The following is a 15721-nucleotide window of genomic DNA, read 5'->3' on the forward strand; positions in this document are numbered from 1 at the left end:
CATTAACCCAGTACATTGTAGGGACTCAGCAAAAGTCACTGAACGGATGAATGAAGGAATGAAAACAAAAACTCTGAAATGTAGTCTCCCTTTGGCAAAAATCACAATTTTTTGATAAATTTTCTGACATTAGACATAATAATTCAAAAGTGAAATCATCCCTCGGGCATAGTCAGTTATTGATTTGTAAGTGAAAACTTTGGCAAAGTAATCATGAAAAAAACTGTTCCATTAGAAAGGATACCTTTTATATGATTACCAGTACTGTTGTGTCCTTTAAAATACCTCATGAGAACCCATGGGTATGTATACTCTAGCCAAGAAAAGTTTGAGAAAGAAATTTTGTTTTGTTGTTATTTCCAAAATGTATTCAGACTCTGACACTGTTGAATTCTAGCTTGCTCCTTGAGTCAGGTTGAAAACTCTTGGACTAAAACATGCACTGCGGAATTATCAGAAATTTAAGCATATCAGGGGAAACAATTTCAACCCTCCTAATCTTTTGATAAGAACAGAGGATCTCTCCAATCAATGAGTAGACAAAGAACACAAAAGGAGGCTAGCATTTGAAAATTTTAAAAAGGAGGGAGCCGTCTGTCACGGGAACCTACCACTTTGGCACCTGGATTGGGATCTGCGATTCCTCTTGGCTCTTTATTTGCAGGTTACTATAATAAACACATTTTGTTGTGTCAGGAACCAAACCAGATTTCACACACAGGCACACATACACATGAGCACATATATACACAGACCACCTCTTTTTGATCCATGAAAAATCTAAGACTGTAAATCGCTAGGGAATGGAGGAGATGGGGCTGGGGTGAGGCAATGATAGTTCAGGATAAGTGAAGTTTTATCAGAAACCATGTTTCCTTGTTATCCTGGTTGTAACTCTCTCCAACAATATATTTGGTAAGAAGATTGCCAAACATTTTTCAAGTACTAGAGCTTTCATTCAAAAAAAATCTCAGTTGAAATCCCAGTAAAACCAGTTTATAAAAAGGGACTGCGCTGGTGGAGCAGGGCATGGGGAGATACGCTCATTCCGTGCCACCCTGACTCTGCCTCACGTTCTGAGACCCTTTTGTGTGACCGGCAGATTCCGTGGAGCCGCGGACTGAACACTACCTTAATCACATCCTTCTAGCCATTAAACAATGCGTAATGAGAACTGCTGAGTTTACAAAGATGTGGTTGAGAATCTCGGTGATTTCGGTGCCCAGTTCTGAATAAGAAGTGTTCTGTGTGACCTTGAGGATACAGGTGTAGATAAAGATTCCAGTGGTTCAGATGCTCTTAGAAACCTGGTAATATCTCTTTTTTGGCTCCGTGTCTCTCGTGCATGTGTGGGCTGATTTAGCTAGTTTGTTTCTTTCTCATCAATATTTATTCAGGGAAGACATCTCCTCAGTTAGTGGAAAGCCCTCTGCTGATCAAGGCCTCTCTGGAAGCTGTCATTGGGTTTGACCCCTGAGAACCAGGGCTGGGACCAGGGCGAGGTGAGCAAGGCATTTGTCCCAGGAGCAACATTTAAGGGGTACAAACAAACTCTGTGATCACAATAAATAATACATTAATGTGTTGTTTTAAAAAAAATCAGAACTAATTCCCAAGAATTCATGATAAGCACAGTCAGTATTTTAAATAATGACAGTATCTGACTGTGTACTTACAAGGGTCACTGTGCTCTTTATCACCCTAATCCCAGCCCTGCTGAGAAGTGGGAAGTCCCTGTTTCTGCCTCAAGTCAGAGAGCCATGTTATATTGTTGGAAATTTTCAAGGAACCAAAGAGTGGTTAAGTGGCACCAAGATTATCAGTGAAATGGACACAGACTAGCACAACCAACAGAAAAGAGCCAGGGGACCGACCATGCCAGCGTGATGCAGTGCGGGCTCAAGAAACTGGCTGGAAGTCTCTCCAAGGACTCTGCCGTTCTTGGCTGATGAAGAGAGATACTCTTAACCTGCAGTTAGGGCTCAAACAAATATGACTATTTTCCAAGCCTACAAAATACACTTGCTAGTCGTCTCTAGAATACAGTCCTAGTAAATGTACAAATATTGAAACACACAGAGACACTGTTCTTGCCTAGGTTGTTCTCTTGTGATGGATGAGTCTAACAACTTATCTGTAAATCAGGCATACATATAAGAGTGGGAGTTTCTTTACATGTTATGATATGAGTAGTTCAAGGTCAGTCTATTAGTTTCCAAATCTTAGAGTCTCTAATGGTCTGCATGCCTGAAATTCCACAACCAGGCACATCCCTTTGGACCTTGGAGGTCTTTGAGGATTTCCAGAACTTACTATTGTAATGCAGATGTGCCTGGCCAAAGTTACCCTTTTTTAAATTTTCTTAACATCTTTATTGGAGTATAATTGCTTTACAATGGTGTGTTAGTTTCTGCTTTATAACAGAGTGAATCAGCTATACATATACATATGTCCCAATATCCTCTCCCTCTTGCGTCTCCCTCCTACCCTCCCTATCCCACCCCTCTAGGTGGTCACAAAGCACCGAGCTGATCTCCCTGTGCTATGCGGCTGCTTCCCACTAGCTATCTATTTTACATTTGGTAGAGTATATATGTCCATGCCACTCTCTCACTTCATCCCAGCTTACCCTTCCCCCTCCCCATATCCTCAAGTACATTCTCTAGTAGGTCTGTGTCTTTATTCCCGTCTTACCCCTAGGTTCTTCATGACCTTTTTTTTTCTTTCTTAGATTCCGTATATATGTGTTACCCTTTTTGAAGTGCTTTCTTTTAACCCCCAGTGGACATTAATACAACCAGGCAGCATGGTTCAGTGGAAACAGGACCTAGGAGAGGCACTGGGTACCAGACAGAAACGCTAACCAAATATCATTAATGTGACTGGGAAAGGACACCAAACACAGATCTTTTCCAAACCACAATTTTGCTGAGAACTGGCCTTTGATGGGTAACTAATGTATCAAACAGGAGTCAGCTGAATCATTATTATTCATATAATTTTATGACAAATAATACAAAAAAACCTAAACAAGAGATTCAAGGACCCAAACTGTCCTATACAATCTACATTTATAATATATTATGCTATATGGTTAATTAAATTCATTCGTATATTTAACAAATATTTATTAAGCTCTTCTTCTAAGTTCCCCCATTTAACTAAAAATCCAAAAAGCCCTTAAGGATTTTGTATTCAATACAAATATGCCCCAGGCTCTATTTGAACCTCTGGTGACTATCTATCATTGATCACATGCTCAGGCTAACTTCACCTGAATCCTTTCTCTGGGAGTGCAACTGTTTTGCACATTAATTTAAAGAAAATATAATTAGGAAAGTCACTGAGACAGTGCATGAGGCATAGTAGATATTTAACACATATTAAGTGCTAAATATATACCAAACACGGTGCTAAGTGCATTTACATTCAGTTTCTTATTTAAACCTGATATTAGTTAGCATCCTGTGTTTTCATATCAGAAAATCTCAGTGTAAGCTTAAAAAATTATTACACGATATTTTCCTGTCATTTGTGTGGACAATGAAGACTTGTTTATTTGGGTCACCACTGGCATAATAAAATGTATGAATGGATAAAAATGATAAACCATCATATTACCAGAGAAAGGGTAACTATGCAGACATAAGTAAGAGAAGTTCAGTAAAAGCCTTTCTACTATAATGTCATATATGTGTTCCTGGGGGTAAGGTGGGAGCTTGTTCTGTAATATTGTGCAGTAAAAAGCACAGGGCTTACGGGACATGGAGAGTTGGGGCAAAGCATTCAAAATCTCTGGCGCCGTGGAGCAAGATTACCACTAACCAAAAAAAAAAAAAAAAAAAATCCTAATTTAAAAATACTAACACCATTATATTTTCACTGGCGTTTGCATGTAACAATGATCAGTTCATACTTCCTTCAAGACTTAGGTCCTAGTGGGCAGTTTCATCGGTATAATCTTATCGCAAATTCTTTCTTCACTGGTTAACTTTTTTAAAAGGAATGCTTTTGTAGCTTCCTAACCAGCACTCATATATATATCTATTTTTTTCCTACTGAGTCAGATGCATTGGAAATCATAGCTGTTGTTAAAGGTGCTGAACAAGCCACTGCTTGCAGGGACTTTTACAGGATTGTCAGCTTTTTTATTAGGTTTTCGTATATTGCTATGGGTGTTATTTTAATAAACTTTTCTTTTAATGTAAAAGATACACAAAGAAATGTACAAACAGAAAGTATGAGGTGGGTGAATTTTTAAAAATGAGCACCTATGGGTAACCGAACCCCACCCAGATCAAAACATAAAACTTTACTGTGCCCTCTGAAAATCTTCCCTGTGGTATGACTACCCTGACTTCTAATACCATAGAGTAGTTTTGTCCGTTTGAATTTATATAAGTTGAATCATACAGTTTGCTTTTGGGTTTGGTGTGTTGTCTAGGAGTATGTGATAGTAAGATATCACATACAATAGTATGTTGTAAATGTCAGTAGTTTGTTCATTTTTCCTTCTCTGTAGTGTTATTGGACATTCGTATTATTTTCACTTTTTGCAAATAATGCTGTTGGAACATTATTGTTGATGTTTTCCGATATACACATGTACACATTTCTTTTTGGTGTGTTCATAATGACAGGAATTGCTGGATTACAGGGAATGTATATGATCAGGTTTAGGGTATAGTATGAATTTTACCTATTGGTTGTACCATTTAAAGTTTCATTAGCTTTTATGAGAGTTTTTACTCTCTATATCCCCACTAATAATTGGCATTGTTGCCCTTATTCATTTTTAGTCATTTCTTGGGAAAATACAATAGAGATAAAAAACACACACAAAACAGATTCATGGCTTAATGAACCATTTAAGGTAAATATCCTTGCAATCACTGCACTGATTAAGGAATAAAACTTTGCCATTTCAAGTTTCCTATCATTACTGTCACCCACTTCCTCCCCCCAAATTAGCCACTTTCCCAACTTAAAATAATGACCTCCTCCTTGCATGTGATTATACTTTTACCCCCGAATATTTATCTCTTAACACTATCATTTAGTCTTGTACATTTTAAAGTTTTTACGAGAAAAAGATTTTTCCCAGTATTTTTCTGATACTGATTTCTAATAGAATTTTATTTTGAGAACATATTTTGTATGACCCCAATTCTTTTAAATTTATTAAGACTTGTTTTATATCCTAGAATATGGTTTATGCTTGTACATTTTTCCAGTCATGCACAAATTAGTATTTTATTTAACCAATATATTCTGCTCTGAAATAGTGTCTTGGTATGTTTGAGTCCTGCCATCCTCTCCTTCCCCACCTGTCAACTGAAGGTTATTGGTGTGGAATCATGTTAGACTATTCTGCATTTCCCACCTCACTTAGCTTAGGGATAGTTCCACTTCAAACATACATACAACTACTTTTTAAATTGATTAACTAGTGCAAATGATATTTTCTTACATGTAGGGGGTGAATATCAGGTAAGATGGGTTCAGTCCTTGTCTGCTGCTCATCACCGAAGTATCCTTTATTCTCCACTCCTAGGGTTTCTCTCGGTGGGCTGCCAAGAAGGGAATTGAATGTTGATACCAGCTAAAGTATGAGGTAAGCCTGTGGTTAATATTAAATCATCTAGGAGATTTTTTAAAGACTGATACTCATGTTACACTCTATAACAATTAAACCTGATGGAGGAATCAAATTTAGTATTTTTTTAAATCCCTTTTTTAAAAAAAATTGGAGTATAGTTGCTTCACAATGTTGTGTTAGTTTCTGCTGTATAGCAAGGTGAATCAGCCACGCGTATACAAATACCCCCTCTTCCTTGGATTTCCTTCCCATTTGGGTCACCACAGAGCATTGAGTAGAGTTCCCTGTGCTATACAGTCTGTTCTCATTAGTTATCTATTTTATACATAGTAGTCTGTGTCTGTCAATCCTAAATCCCTTTTGATTCCAGTGTGCAGCAAAGTTTGGGAGTCACTGGGATAAACATTTAAATGAGAGCAAAGTGTGTAAAAGCTTGACTTATTACTACTCTTACTTGGTCTTCAGTAAGAGGCTTATACTTTTCTCCCATCTCTATGGCCATAAAGCTTACATAATCTCAGTCATGGGCCCCTTCAACACACAGAGAATACAGACATACCTTTGAACTTGCTTCAACTTAATACATTTTTTGTAACGAATTAATACTATGACAACCACGACACCAATAATAACCAGGATGAGAACAACCACCAGGATGGAGATATCTGTAACATTAAAACACATGAACTTCAGCCAGGACATCAACTTTAGGACAATGGAATATTAACATTTAACTGAGCTGTAACCATTCTGCTTCTTCCTTCCTTGAAGGGCTTTAATTCTCCCTCCTCCGGTTATTTTTTTAAATAAAGTAAAAGGCCAAAATATTGCACAAATTATTATCTGTATTAACAATTAGCACTCCACCCAAGATTCCATTGTGTTTAAGGGAATCACAGTCAGCAGGAGAAGTTGGATTGTCAGTTATTGACTATAGAAAAGGCCTTACTGTGTTATGGGTTCTTAGAAGAACTCATCCAAATTTAACTAGAAGGAGATACGTTCATTCTAAAAAGAAATTTTGGTAAATTCAAACTTGGGTATTTAAATATCCAAAGTACCAAGAAGACCATACAGATCCATACAGAAATACAACATATGTGTAGTAGACTTAGCATATAAGCAAAAAGCATTCTCACTGGTGAGGCTTTTGATATATGCAAGATATTATATTAATCTAGGTTGCTCACTGGTAACATTTAAGGTTTCCTCCCATTCCACAGATGCCTGTACTGCCTCGCACTGGCACTCAAGTTCACCGTCATCCACCTGGAAGAGCCATAAATCATAATTCATCAAATGACTGACGTAAGTTGTGTTTTGCAGCTCATTTAGCTTAGTGCCAGCTCTACATCAAACACACACACCCAAAAATACGCACACCCACACACTCATGAACTTTTTATTGATTAATTAACTAAACTGCATACCAAAATCAGCGTTGGGAAAAATAAGCAAATGAAATACAAGGAGCAGCTATCTTTGAAGATGACCTTGGAACAAGAGAATGATCCTGACAAATTCAAAACCAGGTGAGCCAGATAGTTTGACTTATTTTTGCAGAAGCCATAAATCTTATTAAATGAACAGCCCCGGCTAGAGCTGGACATGTCATAGCCAAAGAGGAGACTCTTAACTAGGTTTAGTAACAGTGAGATAATATTAACATGGGAAAAAAGTGATGGCATAATGTTTAGTTCATCAAAGAGCATTGTGTAATGGTTAAGAACACACACTCTTTCTGTATCGAATTCTCAGCTTTTCCTTGCACATACCATCAGTGTGACTGGTTCGCCATGTCTAAAAGTGGGCATAGGAATAGTACTTATCTTTTAATGTTGTTATGAAGCTTTTAAAATTTAATATATATGTAAAATAATTGAAAGAGTACAACTCTATATACGTGTTACTGATTAATTTGGCTTAGGAAAGATGTTACCCACACATGGAAACTGCTAGGTACTGCTAGTATTGAACAGTGTTAAATGAGTGAAAAAAATTGCTTCTATTGTTTTTCTCAAAAGCTTTAGGCTAATGTTGATATTGGTGTAATTTAACTGTAAGTGAAATTATGATAGATCCAATGTTAAACTTCAGGTTTAAACTTCATTCATACGTAAGCTCCTGGGTTTCTGGATTACCTGTCCAATGATGACATATACTTGCAACACTGGCATTATCTATGTATAATACTTGGTTTGGCTTTTGGATCAATATTATTGATGATACATGAAAAAAATGGATCCCAAATGCATATTTGATTTAAAAATCACTATACATACATATATACATACATACATACACGTGCATGTGCACACCTGCACTTATACATGGGCTCAGGAATGAAGTCTTGTGTAAATAAATGACTGGTAAGATACTAATTTTAAAAGGAGTCAAACCTTACAGAATTTTCATTGCACTGAGAGGAGCAATTGGTTGAATTGTAGGCCTTTGCAGTAGTCACACATTCACCATTGCTGCACACCTAGAAATGAAGTCACCAAGATGAATTAGAATTACTTGCTCTTAGAATTTGCATCATTTGTTCTATTGTGAAAAACCACATGTAGAATCTTCTGTGGAAGAAGAAATCGTCTATAAATATTCGATGGTTATTTGAAATGTGTACTGCACATTCAAATACTGTTGTATACAAACAATTATTATAATGTCTGTGTCCTTATTAATTCTTCAAATGTTAATCTATCAAAGATTCCACCATTGTAATTGCAGCAATTTCTTCTATTAGTTCTATAAGGTTTTCTTCTGATTTGATAAGGATCCATGATTGTTTATTTCACAGTTGCTGGTTGAGCATTTTGTCAAAATCAATTAATCTTCTTATTTATATTTATTACTTTTGTTTTAAATTATGCTCGTCTTTTGGGGTAAGTTTTATGACCAAATTACTGCTGTTTTGTTGCTTGTGGTTATTGCCTGGCTTATCTTAGCTCATTTATTTGTCGACTGTTATTTTTATTTTTACCTGTTTCTTTAGAAAAAAAGCTGACATCTGGAAATGTTTTTCCAACTCTATTGAGGTATAATTAACAATTAAAAATTGTATATATTTAAAGGGTATATCGTGATGACTTTAGGTACTCTTATACATTGTGAGATGACCACAAACAACCTAATTAACACATCTGTCACCTCAAATAGTTACTTTTTTTGTGATAACACCTAAGATCTACTTCTCAGAAAATTTCAAGTACACATTATGGTATTATTAACTATAGTCACCATGCTTTACATTAGATCTCCAGAATTTACTCATTTCATAACAGAGAATTTGTACCCTTTAACCAATGTCTCTCTGTTTTCCCTACCCCTCATCCTCAGCAACCATCATTCTCCTTCCTGCTTCTGTGACTTTAATTTTTTTAGATTCCACATATAAGTGAGATCATACAGTATTTGTCTTTCTGTGTCTGGCTTATTTTGCTTAGCATAAGTGAAATCTCCAAGTTCATCCATGTTGTTAAAAACGATTTCTATTTTTTAAGGCTAAATAATATTCATATATATATATATATATATATATATATATATATATACACACACACACACACATATATAAAGTCACATATATGTGTATATATATATTTACATATATAATCACATTTTCATTATCCATTCACCTGTCCAAGGACATTAAATTGTTTCCATTGGCTATTGTGAATAATGTTGCAGTGAATACGAAAGTGCAGATATCACTTCAATTTAAATTCATTTTCCAGTTGGCTGGAGTACTTGACTATTTTTCTTTTCAGAAAATAAATGCTGTCTAATTTTACTGTATATTGTCTTACTCATAAGGTTGTGAGGGTGTTGTTCTATTACTTTACACTCAGAATAATAGCTTGGTTATATATATGGTTTTAGGGTCACCATATTTCTGTTTCCCAAAACTCTGTGGACTTTGCTGCGTTATCTTCCGGCATTTTTTGTTGGAGATAAATATGATGGTAACGTGATAATTTTTCCTATTGAAACATAATACTTGCCTTCTTTTGTGCTCATAGAACATTTTCTTTATTGTTGACTTCATGATATGAAGGTAAGTCTAAATGCTCATTTATTTTTGTGATTTTTTCCTGGTACTGAGTTTTTACTTTATGCATTCCTAAGCTCAGAGACATTTTTGAGTATTATTTCCTTAATTACATCTTTTTACCTCTATTCTGTTTCCTTTATCTAGAATTCCTATTAACACTGTATCAGGTTTCTTAGCACTGTTTCTCTTGCTTTTATTCATTTTCTTTTATTTTTTAAAATTTCCTTATCTTATTTTTCTGTGTTAAGAAGTTTAGCTTCCAATTTCCTTTTTTTTTTCCTGGAGTTTCTATTCCGTGGCTTACTGCATAAATTGCATATAAACAGGCAATCATGATTCATTTTGCAATTTGAAGGCAGTGCTTCTTGATTTCAAATTATATCATTTTTATAGATTTAATATCCCTCTAAATAGTATAAAATATAAATTTAACTTATTTCTAAAGGATTTTCCTCTTTTTAAAAACGTTTCTGTTTCATAGGAGACTATCATCTTTGATATCTCAGACTGGTCTCCTTTGTTCACCATACTGAATTCTCTTATGCCTGTTGTTTATCTTCTTTCCTTATGCTTATAGAATGGGTTTTCTATATACATGATTGAACACTGAGAAACATTGTTTTAAAACCCATGTAAACCTCACTTCAAGTATTTCAGGCTCAACTAAAGGAAAATACTGAGATGTATTTTATTTTGATTTTGCTGTTCTGTATGTTTAAGAAAGAGATAACTACAGAGACAGTTTTTGAGCAATTCTTCTGTGGTAGAGAATGAAAGAATTAACTAATTTCCTCTCTTCTCTCCTCTACTCTCATTCTCTCTGCAGTCTACTATCTTTCTCTCTTACCGTCTCTCGTCTTTTATTTTTCATCTTTTTTTCTTATCTATGTTGTAAGTTCTGTAGTATAACTAAGGAAAAGGGCACCCAGGGGTAATGGGATATGTTTGTCCTCTTTTCCCATGCCAAATTAAAATTTACCCAGAAAGAATAACTACTAAGAGAAACTAGAATGTTTTTAGGCATTTAAAGTTCCTCAAGTCTAAAAAATAGTATCTCAGAATAAATATGAAAATGACAAATTCTGTCAGTAGTGTCTTTGTGATACCTCTACAGACTAGTGTTTGCTGTGCATAGATTCCCTCAATAGGAATTGGTTCAAGAATTGGTACCATTGTGAGTGGTGCACTTCTGTACTAAGATTTCTCTAGAAGGAATTAGGCACTCTATGTGGTGGCACATGGTCGTGATGTGTTTGCACAATCGCGAAGTGTTCCTTAACAACTGCTCCCCTATCAATTTCTTGGCTGAATCCCTGCCATTCTATGAAGGGGATGTCATATGTTTGCTTTGTACCTCTGGCTGATTTTCCTTACCTGAAGTGAGTAAAAAATTATTCGGTATTTTCTTCAAACCAATGCCGCGTATACTCTATCTTACTGAACGTCCTTGAACTTTCTAGTTTGGGTAGGTACACATACCCAAATTTTCACAGCTATTAACTCTTCGCCATTTTTATGTTTATTTAGTCCTTTTAATGGGAAACTGTATAATTAAATCTATGGACTTGAAATAGAGGTCTCTATGAAATTATTAAATTCTGGTTCTGCTTTTACATGCTGAATTTTTACTTTCCAATTCATTTATCTATCTCATTATATGAATGGTACTGTAATGCTTGTGGATGGCAGTGTCGGGGGGTGGTGCGTATCACAGAAACGGCTCAACTTCAAAATTGCTGATTTTCTCTACAGCGTTATAGTTTTTCAAATATTCTTGTGTTTATAAACCTTGATGAGATGGCTGCTTTTTTTAGTTTACATTCTCAGGTTTTCATCTTGGAGTGATAAAGCCTTTCCAGTCAGGCTTCACTCTACCTGTTCAATTTAATTTTTTGCCATTTCACTCGGAGCGCCAGTCACTCTGAAACTGTCAGCTACCTGTCTGTGCCATACACTTGAACCTTTGCGTATAGTGTAGGTATATTTCTTTTTAAAAAGTCTTTTCTCATCTTCTGTGTGTTGAAAAATGTTGTCCATAAAGTCAAAGCTGAAATGTCGCTCATTTAATGGCATCAGAAGATGCCACTCTGTGTTCTACAAGTAAAGTCAGTCACTTCCTTTGGACTCGTGCACATTGATCACATCACCATGAAAACAGCTGAGTTGGATTGTAGTGATACACTTAATTTAATCTACGAAATTCTCAAGTACACTCATCTTTACATCAAGTGTGTCCTGCACAGACACTGGCACCATAGTATATGCCCAGTAAATATGTCTGAATGAATAAAATAAATGAAGATTCTATGGCTACTTCATAGTCAAATAAATTTTAAAAATTCAGTCTATAATTTTATTGAGCATCTACTGTAAGACACTAATTAAGCACATTTATAATATTTTCATAATTTGTATAACAAATATTAAGCAAAATGAATATTTACTATAGTGTTATTGCTACTCTGCTCAATTAAAAAAATACTGCAGAGTTTTTTTCTGTGTTCTCGTATATAAGCCCTCTGGAACCATTTATAGGATCCAATGAAGTTTTAAGTGACTGGACAAGCAGTTTTAATAAAACAAAGGGCGTTCTCCTTACCAGTCCATCTCCACATTTTGTTCCAGGAGCAACCAGGCCAAAATCCTTAGAATCGTGATATAAAAAAAAAGTTTTGCATTCAGTGGCATTCTGCTTCAGAGGCTTCTTAAGGTGATAGATCTTTTCTTCTCCAAGGACAGAAGAATGCTGCCCACCTGTGCAGAATATCTTTCCACATCTGATATCTCTGAAGGAAAGGAAGAGTATTCTCACACTTGGGACCAGAAATACAATAGAACTTTAGAGACTAGGTTGGAAGTGAAGTGGCCTGGTCACTTTTTTCTAAACCAGGCTTGTCAGAGCCCAGGAGAGGCTGGGTAAACTGTTGGACCCTGTTTCCTGAACCTGGAAACTGAGATGAGTAGACAAAGATGTAAAATGATTGTATTTCTTTATGATATCTATGTAATTCTCATAAAGCAATATTAGCTAAGTTTACAGGAGAATATTTCTTATTAGTAATTTGAATTAGCATAACTTTAATCAGGATATTAAGATTTCCTTCTTACTCTTTCTTGCGTGGAGCACATCAGTTGATTCTCACAACAAATCTATGAAGTTGCTATTATTATAACCTCCTCTTTACAGATTAGGCAGCAATTGGAAGTGAGAGAAGTTAAGCTACTGCCCATTTTTAGGATTATATTTAGAAGCAAAGTTGAACTTGATTCTAGGTTTTTATTATTGTTGTTTTCAGTCCAAATCCTGTTTTGGGGCACACAGAAAGCCTTGCCAAATGTCAGAAACCCAGAAGTGGGAGTCAGCACATGCTTTTTAAAAATCAGATCTAACATCCAATTCTCCCATTCTGTCTTCAACTTCAGCATCTACCTTTCTTTCTTCTGATGGCTTTCCTTCTTTTTTCCTCTTCTTCCCTTTTCTACTTATTTTTGCCCTCCTTCTGTTTGCTTCTTTCTCTCTTTTTTTGTACCTTCTTTTCCTCCCTTTCTTCCTAAGAATTTTAAATCTTTCCCATCTTTCCTCCTTGTATTCCATGACTTTCAGTTACAAAATACAGAACATAAATGCCAGTTAATTCCATCAGGGATGTGTGCTGTCTCCCTTCTTGCTTCCCTTTCTTCCTAATCTCCTCAGTAAAAACAGGCTGGCAGCTGTCAGAACAAGAGCTGTTCTGATTTTGCAAAACACTCTGAGAGGGCACGTACTTTTCTTTACAAGGCACTTACTTTTCTTCACAAGGAATTAGTATGTGTTTCTTGCTTTTGCAGTATCCAAATTTATTTCCAATTTTATTCATCTTGTAGCAGATATCAGAACTGTCTTTTGCCTCTGGGACCCAAAAACTGTATGATAAAAGTAAAACAATGAAAGCATGAATATGACAAATCATAAAATGCCTTACTTTTCTAATATAATTGAAATTTCAGTGTCAGGTAGCAGTGAAGCAGAATGGGACAAATAAATTACTTAAAAACTATCCTATTGCCTCAGGAGGATATTTTAGGAAGGACTATGGATATAAAAAAGAAACAAACATACCTTAACCCACATACTGAGCTAGTCAGTTAATATTAGAGGTAAAGTCAATGAATATGAAAGGTATTATTCAGAAAGGTGCCAGGTAATATCTGCCACAAATGGCATTATCTCCAATCTTGTCCCCAGATTCCTAAAGGACAGTAACAGAAATAACGGCTATTATCTTTATCAATCATTCACTGTAATTGTCTCTCACCTTTATCAAACAATTCAGAGCACTGATCATCCCGGGTGGGACAGTTCCCCACGAAACAGTAGCCTTTTGCATTCTTGCAAGGAAATCCATTTATTTGGAATTGGTCCTTAGGACACCCGGAAGAGTGGCCAGTACACATCTCAGGAAAATCACACTCATCTTTTGCTGGTCTGCATATAGACGCTGCGTTTTTCAACTGTTGAGGAAAAACGAAGAGATTGAATCTTGGACACCCATAGGTTAGGAAAGTTTCAATAAGTAGGAGGAAGTAAGGAGAGTGATCCATTTAATTTATCTAAAAAAGTTTTAAGGATGGATCATGACTTCCCTCTCCATTCCACTGAGAATTACTAGCATTCTTGGGGTTTTTTTAAAAATTAATTAATTAATTAATTGATTAATTAATTAATTTTTGGCTGTGTTGGATCTTCGTTTCTGTGCGAGGGCTTTCCCTAGTTGCGGCAAGCGGGGGCCACTCTTCATCGCGGTGCGCGGGCCTCTCACTATCGCGGCCTCTCTTGTTGCGGAGCACAGGCTGCAGACGCACAGGCTCAGTAGTTGTGGCTCACGGGCCTAGTTGCTCCGTGGCATGTGGGATCTTCCCAGACCAGGGCTGGAACCTGTGTCCCCTGCATTAGCAGGCAGATTCTCAACCACTGCACCACCAGGGAAGCCCGCATTCTTGGTTTTTATGTAATTTTAGGAACGACAAGTTGGTGTTTTTGAAATTTGGTATTAGAGCAGCACTGGGAAGAGTTGGAATGGACATAAAATGGAGACATGAAGCATATGTTCTGTTCATCTTTCCTTCTTCATCCCTTTAGTACATCCCTTTCTCACACCCCACCCCACCGTACACGCACAACTGGGAACGCCTGACTCTAATGAGGAATCACTACTCCCAGTAAATCAGATCTTTTCAGATGAACTAAAAAAATACCCAGCCTCTCACTGCTGGAGGGCACGACATGGAAATATTCTCTCTCATTCAGCCATTCAGTATGCATTTAATTTGTGCTGGGTTTTGGAAAGATTTGAAGATGAATAAAACACACTTCCTTTCCTTTGTCAGTTCACAATCCAGTGGCGTGAAAGAAGTGTCAGTAAACCCTTGGACAGAGGCATTTGAACTTCTGGTCATCTTTCCTAGGAATACATCTCCAGCTGCTGGTCACTATCACTTTCCAACTCCAGGATAACCCTTTTCCCTTTCAGTTCACTGTCGTTGGGATGCCATTTTCCCCCTCAGCTGAGGTGAAATAGGTTGGTAATGATCGACAAAAAAAGCAAGGATAATGTTAGTCGTATAACTCCACTCCTAAAAGTCCAAGCACTGCTTACCTGCTTCTCCACTCCCCAGACCATAACACTGCTTAGTATTTAGAAGTCTGAGCATCTCAGAAGAGGCTGTATTGGGTATGAGCAATCTTAGCTCCAACCTGGGATTAGTGGTGGAAGGTCATTCAGTGGCCAGACGACTCTTTGGTTCTATGTATACTTAATAAACTGAAAACAGAGAAACCCGGTCCTAGCAAAGGATCTTACCTGACAAGATTCACAGCATTCTCCTTCTGCACAACTAAATCCTGGCTTCAACATACATTTGTGTGCGTCACAGCAAGGATTAGTGCACTCCTGGCAATAATCAAAAATGAAAAATTAGAAGCGGTTTGTAGTTTGGCTCCTGTTTGAAGAGTTAATTTGTGGTGCTTCTATGTAATTTAGCCATAATTGGTTTTCAGAGTTAAATCCAAATGCATGGTCCTTGGC

At 36.5% G+C, this 15721-nt stretch overlaps 1 protein-coding gene across 1 annotated transcript in view; it reads right to left on the reverse strand.

The window, feature by feature from the left end:
- Positions 1-665: 665 nt before the first annotated feature.
- Positions 666-15721, reverse strand: part of ADAM7 (ADAM metallopeptidase domain 7) — a 43923-nt gene continuing 28867 nt past the window's right edge. The window contains exons 13-21 of the mRNA XM_007192792.2: positions 15497-15586; positions 13952-14147; positions 13443-13545; positions 12256-12442; positions 8004-8084; positions 6790-6868; positions 6159-6264; positions 5471-5570; positions 666-668 (exon numbers count right to left, since the gene is read on the reverse strand). Of these exons, the coding sequence (XP_007192854.2) occupies positions 666-668; positions 5471-5570; positions 6159-6264; positions 6790-6868; positions 8004-8084; positions 12256-12442; positions 13443-13545; positions 13952-14147; positions 15497-15586 (945 nt within the window). The remainder of the gene's footprint in view (positions 669-5470; positions 5571-6158; positions 6265-6789; positions 6869-8003; positions 8085-12255; positions 12443-13442; positions 13546-13951; positions 14148-15496; positions 15587-15721) is intronic.

Source organism: Balaenoptera acutorostrata, chromosome 6 (genome assembly GCF_949987535.1).
Source record: "Balaenoptera acutorostrata chromosome 6, mBalAcu1.1, whole genome shotgun sequence".
Classification (NCBI taxonomy): domain Eukaryota; kingdom Metazoa; phylum Chordata; class Mammalia; order Artiodactyla; family Balaenopteridae; genus Balaenoptera; species Balaenoptera acutorostrata.